We start from the raw sequence: 20,357 nt of genomic DNA on the forward strand, positions 1-20,357 counted from the left end.
GTAAACACTGAAATATTGAAACAATTGTCTTTAGAGACAATTAATATTAGGTACCCTCCACAAAACTGGCTTCATTTATACACCGACGGATCCTTGATCTCCAGAGAACAAGGTGCCGGTGCAGGTGTTACGTGCTGTCTCTTCTCACTTTATAGATCTCTTGGATATGGAACAACAAGTTTTGATGGTGAAATCATTGCAATAAGGGAAAGTCTCAGGAATCTTCTATGCCACATCGATAAATTTAGGAATGCAGTTATATTGTCAGACTCCAAAGCAGCTATTCTATCAATAGTCTCTAAACACACACCTTCATCTCAAACATCAGAAATAACTAAAATGCTCTCTCAATTAATATCACTCAATAAAAGAATTGTATTCCAATGGATACCATCCCATTGTGGAATCCTGGGAAATGAGAATGCGGATGCTTTAGCAAAGAAGGGCACCACTGCTACTTACAGACCTGTTACTAAATCTACGTATTACTCTGTGAAAAGATTTATTAAATCTACATACTTAGACTTCAACGAACAAAATTTAATAACATAATCCCAAGGGAAAAAATGGAACTCTCTGCATCAAAATCCACAGTTAATTCCCGATTTACCACGAAAATCGTCTGTAGCTGCATTTAGATTGGCAACAGGCCATGATTGTTTGGCCAAACACCTGCATAGAATTGGAATATATCAGTCCCCTAACTGTCCATTGTGCAACTCAAACCAAGAAATGGATTCGGAACACCTAAAAATCTGTGCTTCAGTGGCTGGTCATTATAATATCTTTGAAAAATATTGGAGTGCAAGAGGTCAAATGACTTCATTGTCAAATGCCTGGCATTAGAAAACAACAACAATTTCTTATTCTGTCTGTCTACTTCAGATGTTCCATTCTTCTCCATATCCACATTTCAAATGCTTCTAGTTGCTTATCTTCACTTCGTCGTAATGTCCACGTTTCTGCCCCATGCAGTGCCTCACACTACACAAAGCTAAGATGGTTGAAATAAGTAATTGGATGGCAAAGGCTAGAATCAGAGAGGAATGGCAAAAGATTGTATGGAGGGCCAGGATCCTTAAAGGTTTGTTGATCCAATGATGATGATGATCTTCCCATATAGTCTTCAAATACTATTTCACTTGTTATTAAATTTTATTTCAGTTAAACATTTTTCTCACTTAATCATTTTTTTCTATAGGTCAGCATAAAAATGTATAAATTAAATTTCACTGTATTACTTTTCCAGTTTGAAAAATGCATATTATCTAGGTTCGACTCGATCATCACCATATTGTCGTGTATCTGATGGTGAACAGCACTGGTAATTAGTAGGAGTACTCACAGCATTGTGGCCTCTTGCAGGTGTACTATCCTCAGGACCGGGAAGCAAGTGTCAAGGAGACCAAATACTCCTCACGCTTGGACCAGCTGTTCATGGATCCAGTGTTCTGGGGTGCCCTGTTCAAAGTGGCGCCAGCTGTCACCTGCTACCTCAAGTCCCTTCCCATGCTCACTCATCATGGCGCAAGGCCCAGTGTACCCCAGGAGTCCTGGGACGACCTTGCCAAGTTTGGAGTCCTCTGCCTTGAGGTGATACAGATTACCACATGATATCGAGTCATATTTATGATGTCCTATTACTGTGTACCTTAAATATATTATGTGCATGTCCATTTAAAAACAAACAAAAAATGTCATATAATCTAATTGTCTATACGGTTTAGTTACAGAGATATGATAGAGAGAAGGTATCAATAACAGATGTTGTTCCTAACCACATAAATGCTTAGTGCCGCAGGTTGTTGTATCGTAGCAGGTATTCAAAATATTCACCATTATAATCACAGTATAGGCATGCCCATCTCTGCCATGCACTTTTTGATTTTGAAAGAAAAGAGGAGAGTTCTGAATCCTGGCATATACCTCCACAATTGATTGCCATAAGTGTTCTCGGGTGAGATGTCTTCCAGCATATGCCAGGTGCTTTAAATGAACTGAATAACCAAAAATCACAAGATGTGAGATCGGGTGATCTTGCTGGCCATGGAACAGGTCCATTCCTCTCAATCCATCGTCCTGGAAATTTCATGATCAAATCTTTGGGATAATGTGTAGTGTACATACGGACAGTAGCACATGAATTCAATCATGCCTTCCCAAAATAAGACTCATGTCAGTATGTTCCTCATTAGAATTCTTGTCATTTTCCATTGCAACTAAAACAGTTACAGTTTAGACAGTTCATATGACTTTTTTTTTTTACAGGTGAATAACATAATGCATATGTTTAAGGTACATGATAATGGGACAACCTGTCAGAGTAGATAACCAAATTGAGGGACTGACTGAGGTGTCTTAAGTTAGAACTAAAATATTTATCAGAGATAGACAAACGCAGATTACATCTGCGAATTGAAAAGAATCTACGTTCATAAAGTTGATCTTTGATACAGGAAAAGAGTAAGAAATTACTAAAATGCATGGCTTCTTTGCCCACTTGTTGAGCATTTTAAAAGTTTTGTTTACTGTTTTGCCTACATTGTAACAAAATTTCATATTTTCTTAGATTTAAAATGGCAGAATAGTTTAGGTCACCACCACTTTCATACACTACACTTGTTCACGCAGTTGGGCACAAAGATTGAAATCTGCTTGAGCCAAATATTGACAAAGAATGAAGTGAATTTTTTTTAATAAAATTTAAAACCCTGAACTGCTGAAGATATATGAATTCTTTTTTTATAGTTCCTAGTCATAATGCTAGTGTTGAACGAAAGTATATGTTGGATGATTCAAATGGACTCTTAATGGAAGTGTTGGGTGGGGGAGTACTTTTTTTTTTTTCGAAAAGTATAAACTTCCCACTGATGTAGTATTAGACTTTTTTGTTATACTCAAAATGATCAATCCACCCTGCAAATCTGCAGGGTTATTTCACTTCCACCCTGAATATAGAAAAAAATGTTTTTTTTTTTTCAACATGATTCTGGAAATACATGGTTCCTGAGTAGGACTTCCAAGTATGATCATAGTGTACTCCAGTACATTTGTTTGCTGGAATTATTATGATGTATTCTAAGGAAGATTAAGTTAAAAAAAGAAGTAACACCAGTGCAAAGCATGTCCCTGACCCTCGTGATGTAACAGGGTTTTACTGTAGTACACATACAATTGTACTTTGCATACAGTGTGTTCCGGAACACAATGCGCAGCAGCACTGAATGGTCGCTAGTCCGCAAAATTATTGACTTCACTGCATTTTGCATTGCAGGCCGTGCATTGGCTGCTGCATGCCGACCCAGTGGTCCCTAAGCCCTGGTACCTGCACGTGGGGCTGAGCTGCGCAGACGAGGTGCTGCGGGAACCTGACTTGGGGGCCATCATCGGCCAGGCCAGCCACTCCTCCTGGATGGCATCGGCATCAGGCACTGTCACCAAAGTGGTCAAGTTCCTGCTACAAGGCGAACCACTCCCATCTCTGGCCGTCTCAGGTGACTCTCAGACATTGTGACACGATGTGCCGACCCCAGATCTGATCTGCACTGTACTGACTATTCGTGTTGTGGACAGGTCTGACTGCAGCGCTGAGTGACCCGGACACCGTGTGTGCAGCACATGCATGCCAGCAGATGGCCGTGCTGGTGCTGTGGCTGGAGAAGACCAGACTACGTATGCATGGCATCCCCAAGTTCCTGGCCAAACCTACTAAGTGAGTGTTGGCCTTTAAATACAACAGTTTACTGTAATTTCCTGAGCATTGATTGACCTATATTCGTCTTTGGTCCACACCTGTGGAGTAATGGTCAGCTCGTCTGGCCGCGAAACCAAGGGGCCCCGGGTTCGAATCCCGGTCGGGGCAAGTTACCTGGTTGAGGTTTTTTCCGGGGTTTTCCCTCAACCCAATATGAGCAAATGCTGGGTAACTTTCGGTGCTGAACCCCGGACTCATTTCACCGGCATTATCACCTTCATATCATTCAGATGCTAAATAAGATAGATGTTGATACAGCGTCGTAAAATAACCCAACAAAATAAAAAAAATATTCGTCTTTATGTGTACAGCCAGCCACCTTTCATTCAATAGACCAGTGGTTCCCAAAGCCAGGGTCATGTAAAGAACTGAGGGAGGTCGCGAGAAGATGTACAGAATAAAACAAAAAGGACTTACTAACATATATTTATTTGCATTTAGAAACATAAACAACATTGAACACAAAACCAAAAAATCTTTCAGCAGTTATAAAGTAAAAAATAATTAATGTGATAAGTGTGTTTTCCCCCCAGAATGCAGCTATTCAAATTTGGACTAAGTATTTGATACACACACAGTAATATCACAGTCTACTATATACAGTCGCGAAGCTTGAGGTGTTTTTTTGCAAATCTCGTGATAAAGCGCTCCAAGCGGTTAGCAACTAAAAACAATAGACTGTCCATGGTCGACTTTGGACTGTGTCGTATTTCCATCGAGTGCTAGCTCGTTGCGTATTTCACATTGATGCTTGTGAAATGTTCGTTATTGGTTGTAATGAAAATGTTAATGGCTAAAATATAATAATTGGAATAATAATATGGGACAAGGAGGAGACGTTTGTAGTGCTATAAATTGTAGCAACAGTAAGAGAAAGAGGCCAGAGTTATCCTTTTTCCGATTTCCGAAAGATTCAGAAAGGTTCCTGGGTTTCCACAAGAATGCTGTGCAGAAACAAAACTGTTAATTTGAAATTCTTTGTGACTGTTAGAATACATTATATCCTTAAATTTCACAATGAAATGTTTCAGTCTAACCGAAAGGACATTAGATACCGGTCAAAGTTCTGTCACTTAGGCTGCTAAATTTCCAGAGAAATAAAGGTTAGGTCTACTTTTTTTTTTTCAGAGGATATATTTTTATGTGTTACTTTACTAATGACGTAGAAAAATTAAGTTTGTTTTAATGAACTTTACTGATTACGTTTTATTTTCAATTCTGGTGGGATTATTATTGCTTAGGCCTACTTTTTTCTTCAAAGGATATGTTTTTAATTATAGCTGTTAATTTTGTTATTTTTATTTGTTGCTTTAACTAGAGACGTAGAAAAAGTCTGTTACAATAAAATGTATTGATCACGTTTTATTTCCAATTCTGGTGTGATTATTATTGCTTAACCTCATCCCACTTTGTTAACTACGTAAGCCTACACTACAAGTACCGGTACACGTAAGTTACTCCATTAATTCATATTTCCATTATTATAGTTGTAAAGAGAAATGCAAATTAATATTTATTGGTTTCATAGTTAATTATCGCTATAATCTTGAATGAGTGAAGCTATTATAGTAAATTTCAGTTCGTTTTGCACAAACAAAAATTATATTACTTATTTCTTGCAGGTATCTTCGAGTTTATGGTGGAATTTAATATACTTCATTAAAATAATAAATTAACTTTATGCATTTAATATTTCAATAATGGAAGGAAGGTGTTAATTTTTCCAAAAGAACACGACAACGAAAGTGTAACATATTTTGTCGGCTGCTAGGAGAGAGATCTGCGATGATGAGGCGATAGTAGCGATCCTAGTGGTGGGCAACTACCCCTGTTTGCATTTTTACTACATATTGAGCTTTGCGACTGTATATAGTAGACTGTGGTAATATCATTTTCAAATTCGAGGTTTCTTGCTTTTGTTATGATGGTAATCATAGACGAGAAACTTAATTTGCATGAATACAAGATATATGGAAATAATCCTAGGAAGTTATTAAATATAATTATTGAAAATAGAGAGATGAAGATAAATGAAGCTCCTTAGGTTGGAAATGTTATAAAAAATTTAAGAGCTTCTTTTGCAAACTTGAGGTATTCTTTTGATGCAAAACTGGTCAATGCCCTGTGAAAAAATGGTCTAGTTTCAGCATTCTACCAGAAGGAACATATTTTAATGAGTTTTTCCTTTATGTATATATTTTTTTTAATTTCAGCTGAGACTCCAAGGGGGGTATATTTAATATAATTAAATATGTACCAAACCTATATGCACATAGAATTATTCCAATTCAGAAACAACTAAGTAAACTAAAAGAACTCCAAAAGGAAATAACATTTCAATGGATACCTAGTCATTGTGGTATACCTGGAAACGAGAAAGTCGATATTGCAAAACAGGCAACATACTTGCAACCAAGACCTCTTCAAGTGATATCTCTATCCTGTGCTTTTGCTTCAGTAAAGTCTCATTTTATAAACCTATGGATCAACAATTGGCTCTCTGCTGACAAAGGAAAAATTTTACAGTCTGTACAAAAGAAACCAAATGACCTGGAAATGTACAAAAACTTGCCCAGACATGTTCAAACATTTTTAACAAGAGCCAGAACAGGTCACATTGTCACTCAATTGTACCTACACCGATTTCACATTTCTGATAATCCTACTTGTCTGTGGTGTAATAATCATGATGAAGATCTGGAACACATTCTTCTATACTGTCCATCCATAAACCACAAAAAAGTAAATTAAAATCATCAGTACCAGTTGCAGAAGACACAGCCCTGCTTTATATATTGACTACACCCCACCTCTGGCTACTAGCAACAGGCATCTATAATGAACACCGATCAAAATATCCCTCATTTCTCGTGAAAAACAACAACTGAATAGACTATAGTGGACTTCATATTGTCAGCAAACAGCTGGATACATTAAGAAGATTGATTGATTGATTGATTGATTGATTGATTGATTGATTTCAGCTAATTGAACACAACAGATTCAGTATCCATATGTGACTGTTATAGTTGTTTTGAGTTTTCGTTTGGAAAATACTCAAAAAGCTGTTGTTTAATATCGTATTTCAGGTGGTATCCACTGGTTTTGAGTATAATTATAGGGAATGTCAGTTTCAAATAGAAATGCCACATAATATGCTCAGTGTCAGGCACAGGTCACTGAATGCATTCCGACCAGTTCTGATGCAAATGCTGCAACATTTTACAACAAATTCAGCACTTCGTATTTTCGCCATCAACACGAAAGGAGGACTGTTAAATTGTACTTCCCATGCTTTATAAAATTTAAGTTTTTGCATATTTGTTTTTTGTTATGGGAGAGATATTTCGAAACACAGTATTACAATTGTACGTCCACTGCTGATATCTATTTGGTTACTTCTCACAAAGTGAAGGGGGTAAGAAGGCGGTAGATGCCATCGTTAGACTTGAGTAGAGGCAGGAGCATGTGTCGCAGCACAGCACAGCTCTTGGTGATCATTGTGATATGCAACAAACAGGTGATGCTGTTATGAAATCTGATGCAGGAGTCTCATCATCAGCTTGTCACGTCTGCCACTTGTGAACTCTTACGTCGCCACCCCACCCGACGTGTGGCGCCAAGGCTGGGCCACAGAGCTGGGAGGGCCATCCCGCACGTCAGTGCCACCCTTGCCTGTAGACTACCTGCAGGACATCGATGTCCTCCAGCAGCTTATATTCAGGTGGGTAACACATGTGTGACTTCACTTCACACTCCATGCCTTTGTTAAATACCTGAACTTGAGTGCATCTAAAGGTACGGTCACACATCGCTACTTTTGCTGCGCAATTTTTGTACTGCAGCTGCAAAAGTTGCGTGTCGTGTTCACACATAAGCTAAAAGTAGCGTGCTGCACGCTACTTTTCGTGCTGCGCAACCCGAGTGCAGCAAAAGTTGCAACTGGAGGTTGCGAGTCTGTTCACACACAAGGCGCTACTTCTGCAGCCGCAGTCATGCTGCAGGTTCCCATCTCCGTGTTGACTTCTCAATATACATTTTGTGGTTATGTTCGAATTATTAATGAACTCATGCGAAAGCTTACTTATCTATTATTTGCTTTTCTGTCCTAACTAGTATTCAGAAATTGGCATTATTTTTACTTTAAAACTTTTAAAAATGCCTATATACTTAAATGATAACCAACAGCATATTCATGTAATCAATGTTGGCAACCCTCCTGTTTTGAACTACGCTAAGGAAAATTTAAAAAATGAATTATATCGTCAGCAATTATGCTCAGACAGTGTTGTGTATTTAATAACTATTACAAATAATTTATTTTCATCACATCTAACATTAAAATATATCCAAACAATAAACATTGGCACATTTGGGTGGTAACACTGGTTGCAACCGCAGCAAAAGTTTCAACAAAACCGATATCAAAAATGCTGCGGCTGCAACCCTGAGAACCCTGTTCACACGTCGCTACTTCTAAGCTGCGCGTAGCATGGAAAAGTAGCGGGCAGCAGGTTCGGCAGCTGCTACTTTTCGGGTTGCACCGTTGTTCACACGTCGCAGTACGAGAGTTGCGCAGTTTTTTGTACTGCATCGCTGCAAAAGTAGCGACGTGTGACCGTACTTTAATTCAGTATTCTCCATTGTAAGCTACTCACTAACTGTTCCTGACAAATGTAAAAAAGATTACTAGAGAATTTTCCAGGTGTTAAAGTTCTTTGTGTCCACCACTTTCGAGTAGCATAAAAATTTCTACATTCATCACATGAGCTTTGCGTTGTCTTGCACTACAGGATAACTCTTCTCGGATGGACCAGTCGTCAGCAGTTCGAAGAGACCTGGGTGGCTTTCCTCAGTGTGTTGAGTTCGAACCCCATGGAGAACTGTGCTCCTGAGGAAGTGGCCATCATGGTACATGCAAGTAGTCTGGCGGTACGTGCCATCTCAGCCCTGCTGGTGCAAACATTGATGCTTCCGATGCCAGGCAACCCTAATACCAGCCGACTGGTGCACCAGCCACGCGAGAAGGTCCTGCCACAGTCCAAGTATGTGCCAGTGCAGCGCGTCACCACCTCTTTCCCTCTATCTCTCACTTCTAGCCGCATTTGATAGACAGTAGATAACTAGTGTGTATGTTCCCAAGTCTGCTATGTTTAGTTTATGTGTCCATTTACTTAATAAGCAGAGCTAAATCACCTTTATTAGAAACAAACAAACATTGGAAGGAATATACTAATGGACATGAATTGGTATACAAAGAATACAATAATATTCCCATTAATGTGTACTCTAATATACTATACTGGGTGTTCATTTCAAAGTGTGTCATGACGTCACTGTTGTTGGGTCACCGATTTGAAGCGAGTTTCAGCTTATATGTTAGAAAAGTTGCCTATTATTTAAGGCGTTCTTCAATCTGAACTTGAGAACGTGTACGGTATAACTTGAACGTCGTAGCAACAGATGGCGGTCTGTACGGTCTGTGTGCTACCATAACCTCTTTCGAACTGTGTTTTGCGCCAGCAAGTCGTATGCAGGGTATTTGTTATCATCGGTTGCGTACTGTAACATTCCACAATACAAATCAAATGCTCCGTGTCCATGTTGACCGTCGAAGTTAATGTCAACAAATATGTAAGTAATCGTCTTAACCCTCTCCCCATATCCCGACAGTACTTATTTCCAAACAGTTCACATTCCTGCCACTACCGGCGTTACCGTACGTATCGGTACGTACTCTTCAGAATGAACGCCGTACTTGCTAGGCAACTTCTCTACCTCTTAGGTTATACACCTCTGCGGAAGTGTAGGAAGATTGAATTCTCTAGGCTCATCGGCTAGCCACATGACGGCATACAGCGAGCCATGACACATTTTGAACTGAACACCCAGTATTTCATCATGTACACAGAAACAAAATATTAATGTTCACGATCCAGTTAGATCTCAATAATATAATGTTTAAATAAACCATCATTCACTAAGTAAATATTACAGCTAATTGAAAATAAGATAAATAGTTATGAATGTTCGAGCATTTCAGCGATAACAAAAAAAAAAAAAGCGACAAGTTATTTCCGAACAAACATGAAATATTTAAGTTTGCAATAATAAAAGTAACATGCATACATACGTGGTACATTCATTAAATTCTGAGACTGAGGGTATAGTGGCGGTGTGGTGCACTAGAACGGATAGGTGGCGCCGTGATATGGTACCTTGTCAGTCTCTCGTCCCAGCATCATACAGTTACGTGCATATAGTGTAAGCAGAATTACGGTCTTTGTTGTGACGGTGATTTGAATGCGCGCGTCGGAATTCGAGTATGTTGCAGTTTGAGCAATGGGCAAAAGTCACGTTCTGTCAGAAATTAGGCGAAACTGCTATAACCGATCATAACTGGAGACGAAACATGGTGTTTCCTTTACGATCCGCAACTGAAGCGACAATCCGCCACCTGGAAAACGCCATTCTTTCCACGACAGAAAAATCCGCAACAAGACAGGTCAAAACGCAAGGTGATGCTTTAACAGTTTTTTTTATTCAAATGGAATTGTTCACATAGAATTCATCCCACAAGGTGCAACTGTAGACAAGATCCTCTACAAAGAGATTCTTGGCTGTTTACGCAATTCAATTCGTCGTAAGCGTCCTGAGCTTTGGCATAGGAAGAATTGGCTGTTGCTACACGACAACGCCCCTGCACATCGCTCCATCCTTGTCCAAGAGGAACTTGCAAGGCAACAGGTCGCTGTTTTGCCACACCTTCCGTACTCACCTGATCTCGTACCATGCCATTTTTTTTCTCTTTCCCCTCATGAAATCAATCCTACGTGGGCGTAATTTTTATGCGGCCGAAAAGGTCATGACTGTCACAAGAGAAGCCATACGGCATCTTCCTGCCAACATCTTTCAGCAGTGCTTCCAGCAGTTACACCAACGTTGGCAGACGTGCATAGCGGCCAACGGCGACTATATTGAGGGAGGATGTCGATCTGTTTAAGTGTACGCCGTATCACGCGGCATCTTCTGAGACATCCAGATTCTTGTGGGTGCCTACCCTTCAGGCGTCAGTGTCAGAACTTAATGACTGTACCACGTACATACATATAGACATAGTGGAAGTTTCAAATGTTAGGACAAATTACAATTAGTTGAATTGAATTAATTGAACTCCCAATATGTAGACATATGATTTAATAGATTTAGATGATGCTTTGTTGTCTACAACAGTACCTGAAGATATGGCACTTAATGCGATATTGCAACTTCTTACTTCGCACATTTTATAATAAATCTGTTAATTTCCTGTATAACAACAGTTTAATACAAGTAAAGCAAACATGATCAGGCAACTACTACAGACATGTAGCAAGTTACAATAATTTACTTGATTCAAAATCTGTCGCAACTGCTTCTTACAAAAGCTTACATGGGAACAACTTAATAGAAGTAAATTGAACCTGATCAGAAACCTATTTCACAAAGATGTGGTGTTGTACATTACAAATTACTGATGAAAGTTGTTGTAAAGTATGAAGTTGTATCTTTCTCTTCCACGAAAGAATTAAAGTGTGTTGTACATTACCAATGAGCGTATTCCGAATCTCAGCGCTGAGCAATCTGATGGTATCACGGTGTTCCGAATTTCAACGATAACGTCATTGATGCTCCACCGGTGTCGCACTGGTTCCATCAGCTTGCAGAGGTGGTGGCAGTCTCCATCAGTGAATCTGATTGGTTCTTGTATAGGGCGGGAATTAGCAGACGAATGACATCGTGCACTGTTGTGTAATGGCGGTGTGTTCTGCTGTATTGTTTGTAATGAGCACAACGTAAAAACAATATGTTAATGGCTTATGAGCGAACATGTCAACGGACCCGTTATTACTACCGGTTCAAGAAATAAATTAATAACTCTTCTCGGGTTCTCAGCCAGGTGAGTTGGAGATTAGCTTCCAAGCTTTCGACGGCTAGCTCTGCCATCTTCTTCAGGGACGAAGTGATGTGGGACCACGTCTAGCCGGTATATATGCAAAAGTAGGGCTTCCCGCTGCGGGCCAATCAGGAGCTAGTTCCTAGTCCCGACCGCCAGGCGCATTCTGGTTGGTGGACACGTCAGCCAATCAGGAGCCACTTGCTGGTCCCGACTGTCTGCCGTGTGCTGGTGGTCTAAGCATATTGATGGCAGGTTTCCATGCTGTACTCAGCTGTAGACCCCCGTCTCTGTTGAAATTATTGCCATCTAGCTGGATTTCGATGGCTTCCTTGATAACTAAGTCCCAGTAACCTGATGTCTTGTCCAAGATGGTGGTGGCGCTGAAATCTATCTTGTGGCCAGTTTCTAGGCTGTGTTGGGCTACTGCAGAGTTATCAGGATAATATAGTCTAATGCTGCGTTGGTGTTCCTTGCAGCGTTCCGTAATAGTTCGTCCCGTCTGCCCGATGTAGCATTTCCCACACTCACAAGGTATTCTGTAGACACCAGGTGTCCTGAGACCAAGGTCGTCCTTAACTGGTCTCAGCAAGTTCTGGATCTTTGTGGGCGGCTTATGGATGGTTTTAATCCCGTGTTTTCTTAGCATTCTGCTAATTTTGCCCGAGATGGGGCCGTAGAACGGGATATATGCCATGCCCTTTGTCTCCTCTTGTTCCTCGGCAGGTGGTTTGTCCGAAAAGGCCCTTCTGAGGGCCAAGCCGATTTCCCTGTTGCCGAAGTTGTTCTGTAGGAACGTCTTACGTAGGTGACAGATCTCAGAAGGGAGACTCTCTTTGTCCGAAATCCCTCTCGCCCTGTGTAGAAGAGTCGACAGGACCATTCGTTTCTGTGCCGGATGGTGGTGGCTGTGTCCATTGAGATATAGATCGGTATGAGTCGGTTTCCTGTATACTCTGTGACCCAGTGTGCCATCTGACTTCCTGGAGATGAGAATGTCTTAGACCACCAGCACACGGCAGACAGTCGGGACCAGCAAGTGGCTCCTGATTGGCTGACGTGTCCACCAACCAGAATGCGCCTGGTGGTCGGGACTAGGAACTAGCTCCTGATTGGCCCGCAGCGGGAAGCCCTACTTTTGCATATATACCGGCTAGACGTGGTCCCACATCACTTCGTCCCTGAAGAAGATGGCAGAGCTAGCCGTCGAAAGCTTGGAAGCTAATCTCCAACTCACCTGGCTGAGAACCCGAGAAGAGTTATTCTACATCAAACGCCGGGAAAGCCTCAAGTCATACAAGAAATAAATTGTTTATGCTCTCTTTTCTTTGAACGAGATTGGGAAGGAGGGGAAGGTAGCCAATAAGGAAGCATGCCCACAAGTTTAAAATAACAGTGTTTCCAGCGTAATGAAAATGTGCATATGACATTGTCTTGCCAGCATGATTGTCTTTGGCCGGTGGTGATAGGTAGGTGTGTGACGACCATGTGGTTTCGCAGGTGCAACGAGAGACTGCGTGCCATCCACGAACTGCTATGGTGGAGACTGCAGGACTTGGAGCTGCCGGGGCCCAGTCTCCAGCTGAGTCACGTCTTCAAGCGTGGCAGTATAGAGCGGCTGCTCAGCCCTCACAAGTACGGCTACAGCCAGGTGTCACTGGAGTATCTGTGGACTGCCACGCGCATCCTGGATGGCAACAGCAACACTGCCGAGGGAGAAACGCGGAAAGCTACAGGTAGACTATAAAGGAAGATACTAAACAGAGCTGTCTTTCTTGGCGTGAAGGAAGGCAACTTACAAAATATTATTGTAAAAACATTCTTAGAAATAGATCTTTAATGGGGATGATTGCAAAAAATGTTGTTGTTGTTTTCTAATGCCAGGCATTTGACAATAAAGTCATTTGACCTCTTGCACTCCAATATTTTTCAAAGATATTATCGTGACTAGCCACAGAAGCACAGATTTTGAGGTGTTCCGAATCCATTTCTTGGTTTGAGTTGCACAGTGGGCAGTTAGGGGATTGATATATTCCAATTCTATGCAGGTGTTTGGCCAAACAATCATGGCCTGTTGCCAATCTAAATGCAGCTACAGACGATTTTCGTGGTAAATCGGGAATTAACTGTGGATTTTGATGCAAAGAGTTCCATTTTTTCCCTTGGGATTGAGTTATCAAATTTTGTTTGTTGAAATCTAAGTATGTAGATTTAATAAATCTCTTCACAGAGTAATACATAGATTTAGTAACAGGTCTGTAAGTAGCAGTGCTGCCCTTCTTTGCTAAAGCATCCGCATTCTCGTTTCCCAGGATTCCACAGTGGGATGGTATCCATTGGAATACAATTCTTTTATTGAGTGATATTAATTGAGAGAGCATTTTAGTTATTTCTGCTGTTTGAGATGAAGGTGTGTGTTTAGAGACTATTGATAGAATAGCTGCTTTGGAGTCTGACAATATAACTGCATTCCTAAATTTATTGATGTGGCATAGAAGATTCCTGAGACATTCATTTATTGCAATGATTTCACCATCAAAACTTGTTGTTCCATACCCAAGAGATCTATAAAGTGAGAAGAGACAGCACGTAACACCTGCACCGGCACCTTGTTCTCTGGAGATCAAGGATCCGTCAGTGTATAAATGAAGCCAGTTTTGTGGAGGGTACCTAATATTAATTGTCTCTAAAGACAATTGTTTCAACATTTCAGTGTTTACTTCTGATTTCAGTATTTCTTCTGTTAAATTTAGATTATATTCTATATTTAATAGCGTTAAAGGGTTTGGTTTAATTTGTAAGTTTTCTTTTAATTCGGGATATTGATTTTCTGTTTTAATTCTTGAACAATGGATATAAAACTTTTTTGAGTTTTCGATCTACAGAGAGGACTGTATGAATGCCAATTGTTTCCTGGTAATCTGATAAGTTTTTCATATTGAATCAGTGCTTTTTCTTCTATTGTCATTTTGATGCTGTTAATATTAGTGAGGAATCTCATAGAATCTATTGGAGTTGTTTTGATTCCACCAGTAATGAGTCTGAGAGCTTGGTTTTGAACATATTCTATGTCGTTTATGAAAGGTGAAGTAATTAAAATTTCTCCGCAGTATGTCAGCACTGGCTGTATAAACATTTTGTATGTAGTGTTCAAAGTATTCCTAGAGCATCCCCATTTCTTTCCTGCTAGTCTTTTTAGAAGGGAGAATCTTTTGCGAGCTTTTTCAGAAATGTATTGCAAAAAATGTAGAGTCGCCTTCACATCCTTGTAACTTTCAAAGCTTTAGAGGTAAGTACTTCAAACTTGGCATGTTTACTGAAAACGGCTTATTTTATTTTCCTTAATTTTTTTCATAACTTTTAAGGAGAGAAACTTAATTTTTTACCAGACTATCTAATGTAAAAAATGACTTTCATTTCCACTCAAATTTCCGAAAACTACAGTTTATATCAATCTGTCATTTTGACAGCTTTTTAAAACATCTTAGCAAAGTTAGTTCGGTTTTTGTTTTTGGTTATAATTGGTTTTATAATAGTACATTATGCAACGAGCCTATAATGGTAGTAATTAAGACGCGAGTATGTTTGTTTATGAAACGAGCGCAAGCGAGTTTCATAATTTTCATACAAGCGTCTTAATTACCATTATAGGCAAGTTTCATACGACTTTTTATGCTCGACCATATTTCTAACTTGAAATTTTCATAAGTATTCATGTTATGGTTATGTAAGTGAGGAGCGGAACTGACCTGAATTGTGAGATGTGCGCAGACGCGAAAGTATTGATTTTTTCCGAGGCACGAATGTCATTGACCTTGATATAATCTAGAGAATAACATGAAGATTAGTCTTGATATAACCTGGAAATTGATTTAGAATTGAAAAACGAGATGACAAATTGAATTTATTTGAATATTATTTACAATTAACGCGAATTATTATAGTAACGGAACATAACCTTCTGCGACAGTATTGGATTTCCAGCCTCCGTGACTTTTCGCTAATTGTCTTTCGATTGCATATCCGAGAATAATCGATACTTGCGGTTTTATAATGGTACAATGGTGATTTCTCATTGGCTGAACAACTGAATTATAATGAATAGGTGTACTTTAATGAGGTCCATTAAAGGGCTGCTACCAGGTGTATAATTACTACATTTCGGCATGGTCGAGCATAAAAATAAATAAAATATATTTAACCCCTCTTTGGAATGAAAAAATTTGCGTGTACTTTACAACACCCAAACCATACAATGGCTTATTATTATTAAATTTTAAACCAACATTATGTTCATTATTATCTAAAACAGCTTTGTATGAAATATCCTTATCCTACAATAAGTACTTGTGTCATTTTTGCATGTCCCACTTCAGCACTAGAAAAGTTTGTTAAAAATTGACTGCTATAATGTAACATACGAAAAACTGAGTATATACTGAATTTATTGAATTTTCTCTGTAAGATTTACACTATATGAATTCATTTATACACATACAGGCTATATACATATTATGACAGCGACGTGAGATTCGAACTCACGACCAGCGTCCCGCAAGAGAGAAGATCGCGCGGAGCACTTTGGGACGGCACGCGGCGAGAGAGTGGAGAGGGAGTTTGCGCGCGCATCTTCTGCTTGCCTAGAGAGGCCGAGAAATCCGTCGAAGTGGAAGACTCGCGAATTCGAACTTTCGAGGCTACGTCGCTGTGGTTATAAATTACGGTCGCGAAGGAACGACAGCAGTTTTTTTCAGTTATTCAGTCAGTGAGTAAGCCAGAGCAAGCAAGCCAGACTTGTGTGCCGGAGTTCGACTCGAGTGTGCGTCCGCATCTGCGTCAGCGTCCGAAGGCCTGAGTTCGAGTGCAGTGGACCGCAGTTGGAGGGACCTGAGTTCGAGTGCAGTGGACCGCAGTTGGAGGGACCTGAGTTCGAGTACAGTGGACTGTCTCTGAAGGTCTGTGGTTCGAGATACTGTGAACTCGAGTGACTGAGCTAGAAGAACTGTGAACTGAGAACTGATAGTTCTGATTTGTAAATAGTGCTTTGTAAATATTAGTTAAGATTAACAGTTCATTGTTGTTCGTACTAGTCCAAGTAAATTGTCATTGTCATCAGTGGAGTGCTATAACGAATACTGTGTTGAGTGAAAATCCAATTGTTGACGAGAGCGTTTAAGGCGAATTGTAGAAAGGAATTATTGTTGTGAGGAATAAATTACATTGTTGTTACTAATAAAATTCACAATATATATAAGAAGTGTCGAGTGAAAATGCACCAAGTCCATCTTCACTTTCTTATGGATTTCCCCTGTTTTGAAAGTGGTAAAAATAATTTATATCTAAAACAATAGGGTATCTAATCCTAGTTTAAAACAAAAGATTTCATAGCCTCAAAGGAATCAATATGTACTGTTGGTTTACTTTAAAAATTGCTTTCTCTTTTTCTACATGACCTTAAAGTACATCTCAAAATAAATTGTCTGGTTCAAAAGGCACTGATTATCTAAATGTTGGTGCCTACTGAAAAGTATTTTCCTATGGACTAAGTGCATTTTGATTAAATGCTCCCTGTATACATAGTACGGTACATAAATAATGTACTAATAGGAAAAATTTAATATTTTTTTTACAACACTCACTTAACATTATAGTGATGTTCGTTAATGTGATTCACAGTCTTATAATGTAGTTCATACAATAAAACCTCATTTTAATGTTTCCGTTTTTTAAGGAATAATTTGTTAAGTCCCAGTAAAATTATCATAAGAATAATGTAATTAATTTCTGCTTTTAAGGAAACCAGTTTAAGGAAAATTCTGCTTTTAATGAATACTTTTCAAGTGGATTTTGTGATAATGAAACCCAAAATATCAAATCGACTTTCAATAATCAATAATAACAGCATATTCTATAGTGCATCTCAATCGATAGTAATGTGGTGCCATGCAGTGACGTTATTGTCATAATTCTTTATAGTCTCCATTTAAGGGAAAGAAGTAATCCCTCAGATATTCGTTAAAAAGGGGTTCTGCTGTATTTCAGAAAGTTAATTTTAGTTTTATATCTTTTTCTAGAATAATTCTTCACTCATCATCATCATCATCATCATCATCATCTTTATCTTTATCTTTATCTTTCTGTTATCATCATATATCATCATATCATAATGATTATTATTCCAGAATGTAATCTGAAGCATGTTGCAGTGTCCGTTACTTCTGTAACCATAACAGATAATTCTGTAGGACCAAAAAGTAATCTTTACATAGACGTAAATGATAATTTTTGTTAAGTTACAAAAACTGATTACATACACAACTATTACTACTTTCAAAAGCTGAACTAAAGGGAGGGGCTACTCATCAATTAGCACTGGTCAGCTTGATGAGTTAATGACTGAATTTGGTATAATTTTCCTCTATTCAATACCTAATTCCCTCTTTACCCTTTCCTATCCAGTCCTCTGACTGAACTCTTACTTTCTTCGATCCCGACGGCATTAGAGCATTCGAGGCCTACGGGTTCATTTCCCTTTCCTTCCTCCTCTTTCTACTTTTCTGTTCCTAGTGCTGACCTGCTATGGCACTAAAATCGTCCTCCAGTGGCTTAAGAGAGGGAAAGCTGGTGATCAATAAGATCTCCCAGCTAGGTCCAATGGACCCGTAGACCAACAGCAGGTGTGGTCTTCCAGACATTCTGGCAGGGGCGTATACTGGTTAAAGGGTTTGGGCTACCGCTGACCCTATTATTACACAAAATATATCTAACAATTACTTTAATTTTAATTACTATGGTAAAACTAATAATACAAAATTATTACATTATGTTATATTATAAACTTTTTCTTTTGTAATTTCCTTGGGCTACCGCCGGTAGCCCCGGTAGCCCGCAAAATACGCCCCTGCATTCTGGGGGTTGTGTGTGAATGAAGTAGCCACCAAAACGTTAAAATATGGTGTTCACTTAAATCGGCTACAATTTGCCATTTTCACATGATAATATCTTTGAAAAATACTGGAGTGCAAGAGGTCAAATGACTTTATTGTCAAACGCCTGGCATTAGAAAACAACAACAACAACGAAAAACTTTTATAACACTAGTGTGAAAATAACACTTTCAACAGTTTGCATCGATTGTCATTTGTTTCCCACCTGATGTCTAATGGTAGCAATCGCAACTAATCAATGAAGCAGTTTAAACAAAGCCAGGCCATTTTTTAAAAACGACTGTTTCTTGGTTAAGAAACATACAAGAAACATGCACAGATTAAATAGACTGTTTCACAACCATTTTATCGATAACTATAACTTTTCCATCAGTAATAATAACGTGAATATGAATATGATGACTGAATGTAGGAAGCTTCAGTAAAGTTGAAATGCCGAATCTGATGTTGCAGTATCGATGCACTGCCTGGAGCACGAGCAGTGCCTGGCCGCGAGCGGGCTGGATCTGCACTCGTGTCTGCACTTCCTGCTCGACTTGTACTCGCAGTGGACTCTGCCCCAGTCAGGCACACCCCTGCAGCTGGTGAGCGAGGCAGTACGCTCCGTGCTCGCCATCTCAGACCTCTTCACGGAGAAGGCGCAGTTCCAGTGGATGCTGGCCACCTGCCTGGAGCTAGGCCGGCACCACCCGTGCGAAGACGAGATCCTGCACCAGTACTTGGTGCTGGGGGCGTGCAAGGCGGCGGCAGTGCTGGGGCCGGATGCCGAGGTGCTGGAGCGCGTGCGCAAGCTGGTGGACGGCAGCCTGCGCTCCAGCTTCCTGCCCGCACGCATCGCGGGCCTGCACGGAGTGCTGTATATACTGCAAGGGGCGCAGCCCGCCAGCGACGTGCAGCCCCTGGCAGTGGAGTACATCCAGCAACACATCGACAAGCAGCGCAGCGAGGAGCACCACCTGCTCATGTGGGGGCTCGTGTTCTTCCTCCTGGAGAACTTGGAGGACCAGATGGTGGAGACGGAGGTGGCGCCTGCCGTGTTGCAGCTGGCACTCACGCTGGTGGGCGCATCGGGCCTCGCACCCAGCGTGCACCTGGCGCTGCTTCAGGTCTGCATTCCATACCGCACAAGTTAATTTGCTTGTATTGATACAGATTAGAAAAATTGCATTGCATAAAAGCATGCCAATTTTTATTTCTGAAAGCCTAACAGAGTCTGAGGGGAAAAAAAAAAAAATGTTGAAATATTCATTCATAGCATTCTGCCCAAGGGCTGGTCATTAAATTATTTATTGTTGTTTAGAGGGGATTTATTTATTTCTATTATGTTTTTTTGGGTAGCTCAGTTGGCAGAGCAGCTGGCTACGGACTGGAAGGTCCGGGGTTCGATCCCAGGTGGTGACAGGATTTTTTCTCGTTGCCAAACTTTCAGAACGGCCCCAAGGTTCACTCAGCCTCCTATAAAATTGAGTACCGGGTCTTTCCCGGGGGTAAAAGGCGGTCAGAGCATGTTGCCGACCACACCACCTCATTCTAGTGCCGAGGTCATGGAAAGCATGGGGCTCTACCTCCATGCCCCCCAACTGCCTTCATGGCATGTTACGGGGATACCTTTACCTTTTTTTTACCTTTACTTAACGACGCTGTATCAACTACGAGGTTATTTAGCGTCGATGAGATTGGTGATAGGAAGATGGTATTTGGCGAGATGAGGTCGAGGATT

At 40.2% G+C, this 20,357-nt stretch overlaps 1 protein-coding gene across 4 annotated transcripts in view; it reads left to right on the forward strand.

The window, feature by feature from the left end:
* The window catches only part of htt (huntingtin), a 113,693-nt gene that overhangs the window by 82,272 nt on the left and 11,064 nt on the right, over nt 1–20,357 (forward strand). For all 4 annotated transcript variants that reach the window (XM_069842623.1, XM_069842624.1, XM_069842622.1 and 1 more), the window contains 7 exons: nt 1,366–1,593; nt 3,275–3,494; nt 3,574–3,712; nt 7,302–7,478; nt 8,548–8,799; nt 13,191–13,426; nt 19,091–19,743. In XM_069842623.1, coding sequence (XP_069698724.1) covers nt 1,366–1,593; nt 3,275–3,494; nt 3,574–3,712; nt 7,302–7,478; nt 8,548–8,799; nt 13,191–13,426; nt 19,091–19,743 — 1,905 coding nt within the window. The remainder of the gene's footprint in view (nt 1–1,365; nt 1,594–3,274; nt 3,495–3,573; nt 3,713–7,301; nt 7,479–8,547; nt 8,800–13,190; nt 13,427–19,090; nt 19,744–20,357) is intronic.

Source organism: Periplaneta americana, chromosome 12 (genome assembly GCF_040183065.1).
Source record: "Periplaneta americana isolate PAMFEO1 chromosome 12, P.americana_PAMFEO1_priV1, whole genome shotgun sequence".
Lineage (NCBI taxonomy): Eukaryota > Metazoa > Arthropoda > Insecta > Blattodea > Blattidae > Periplaneta > Periplaneta americana.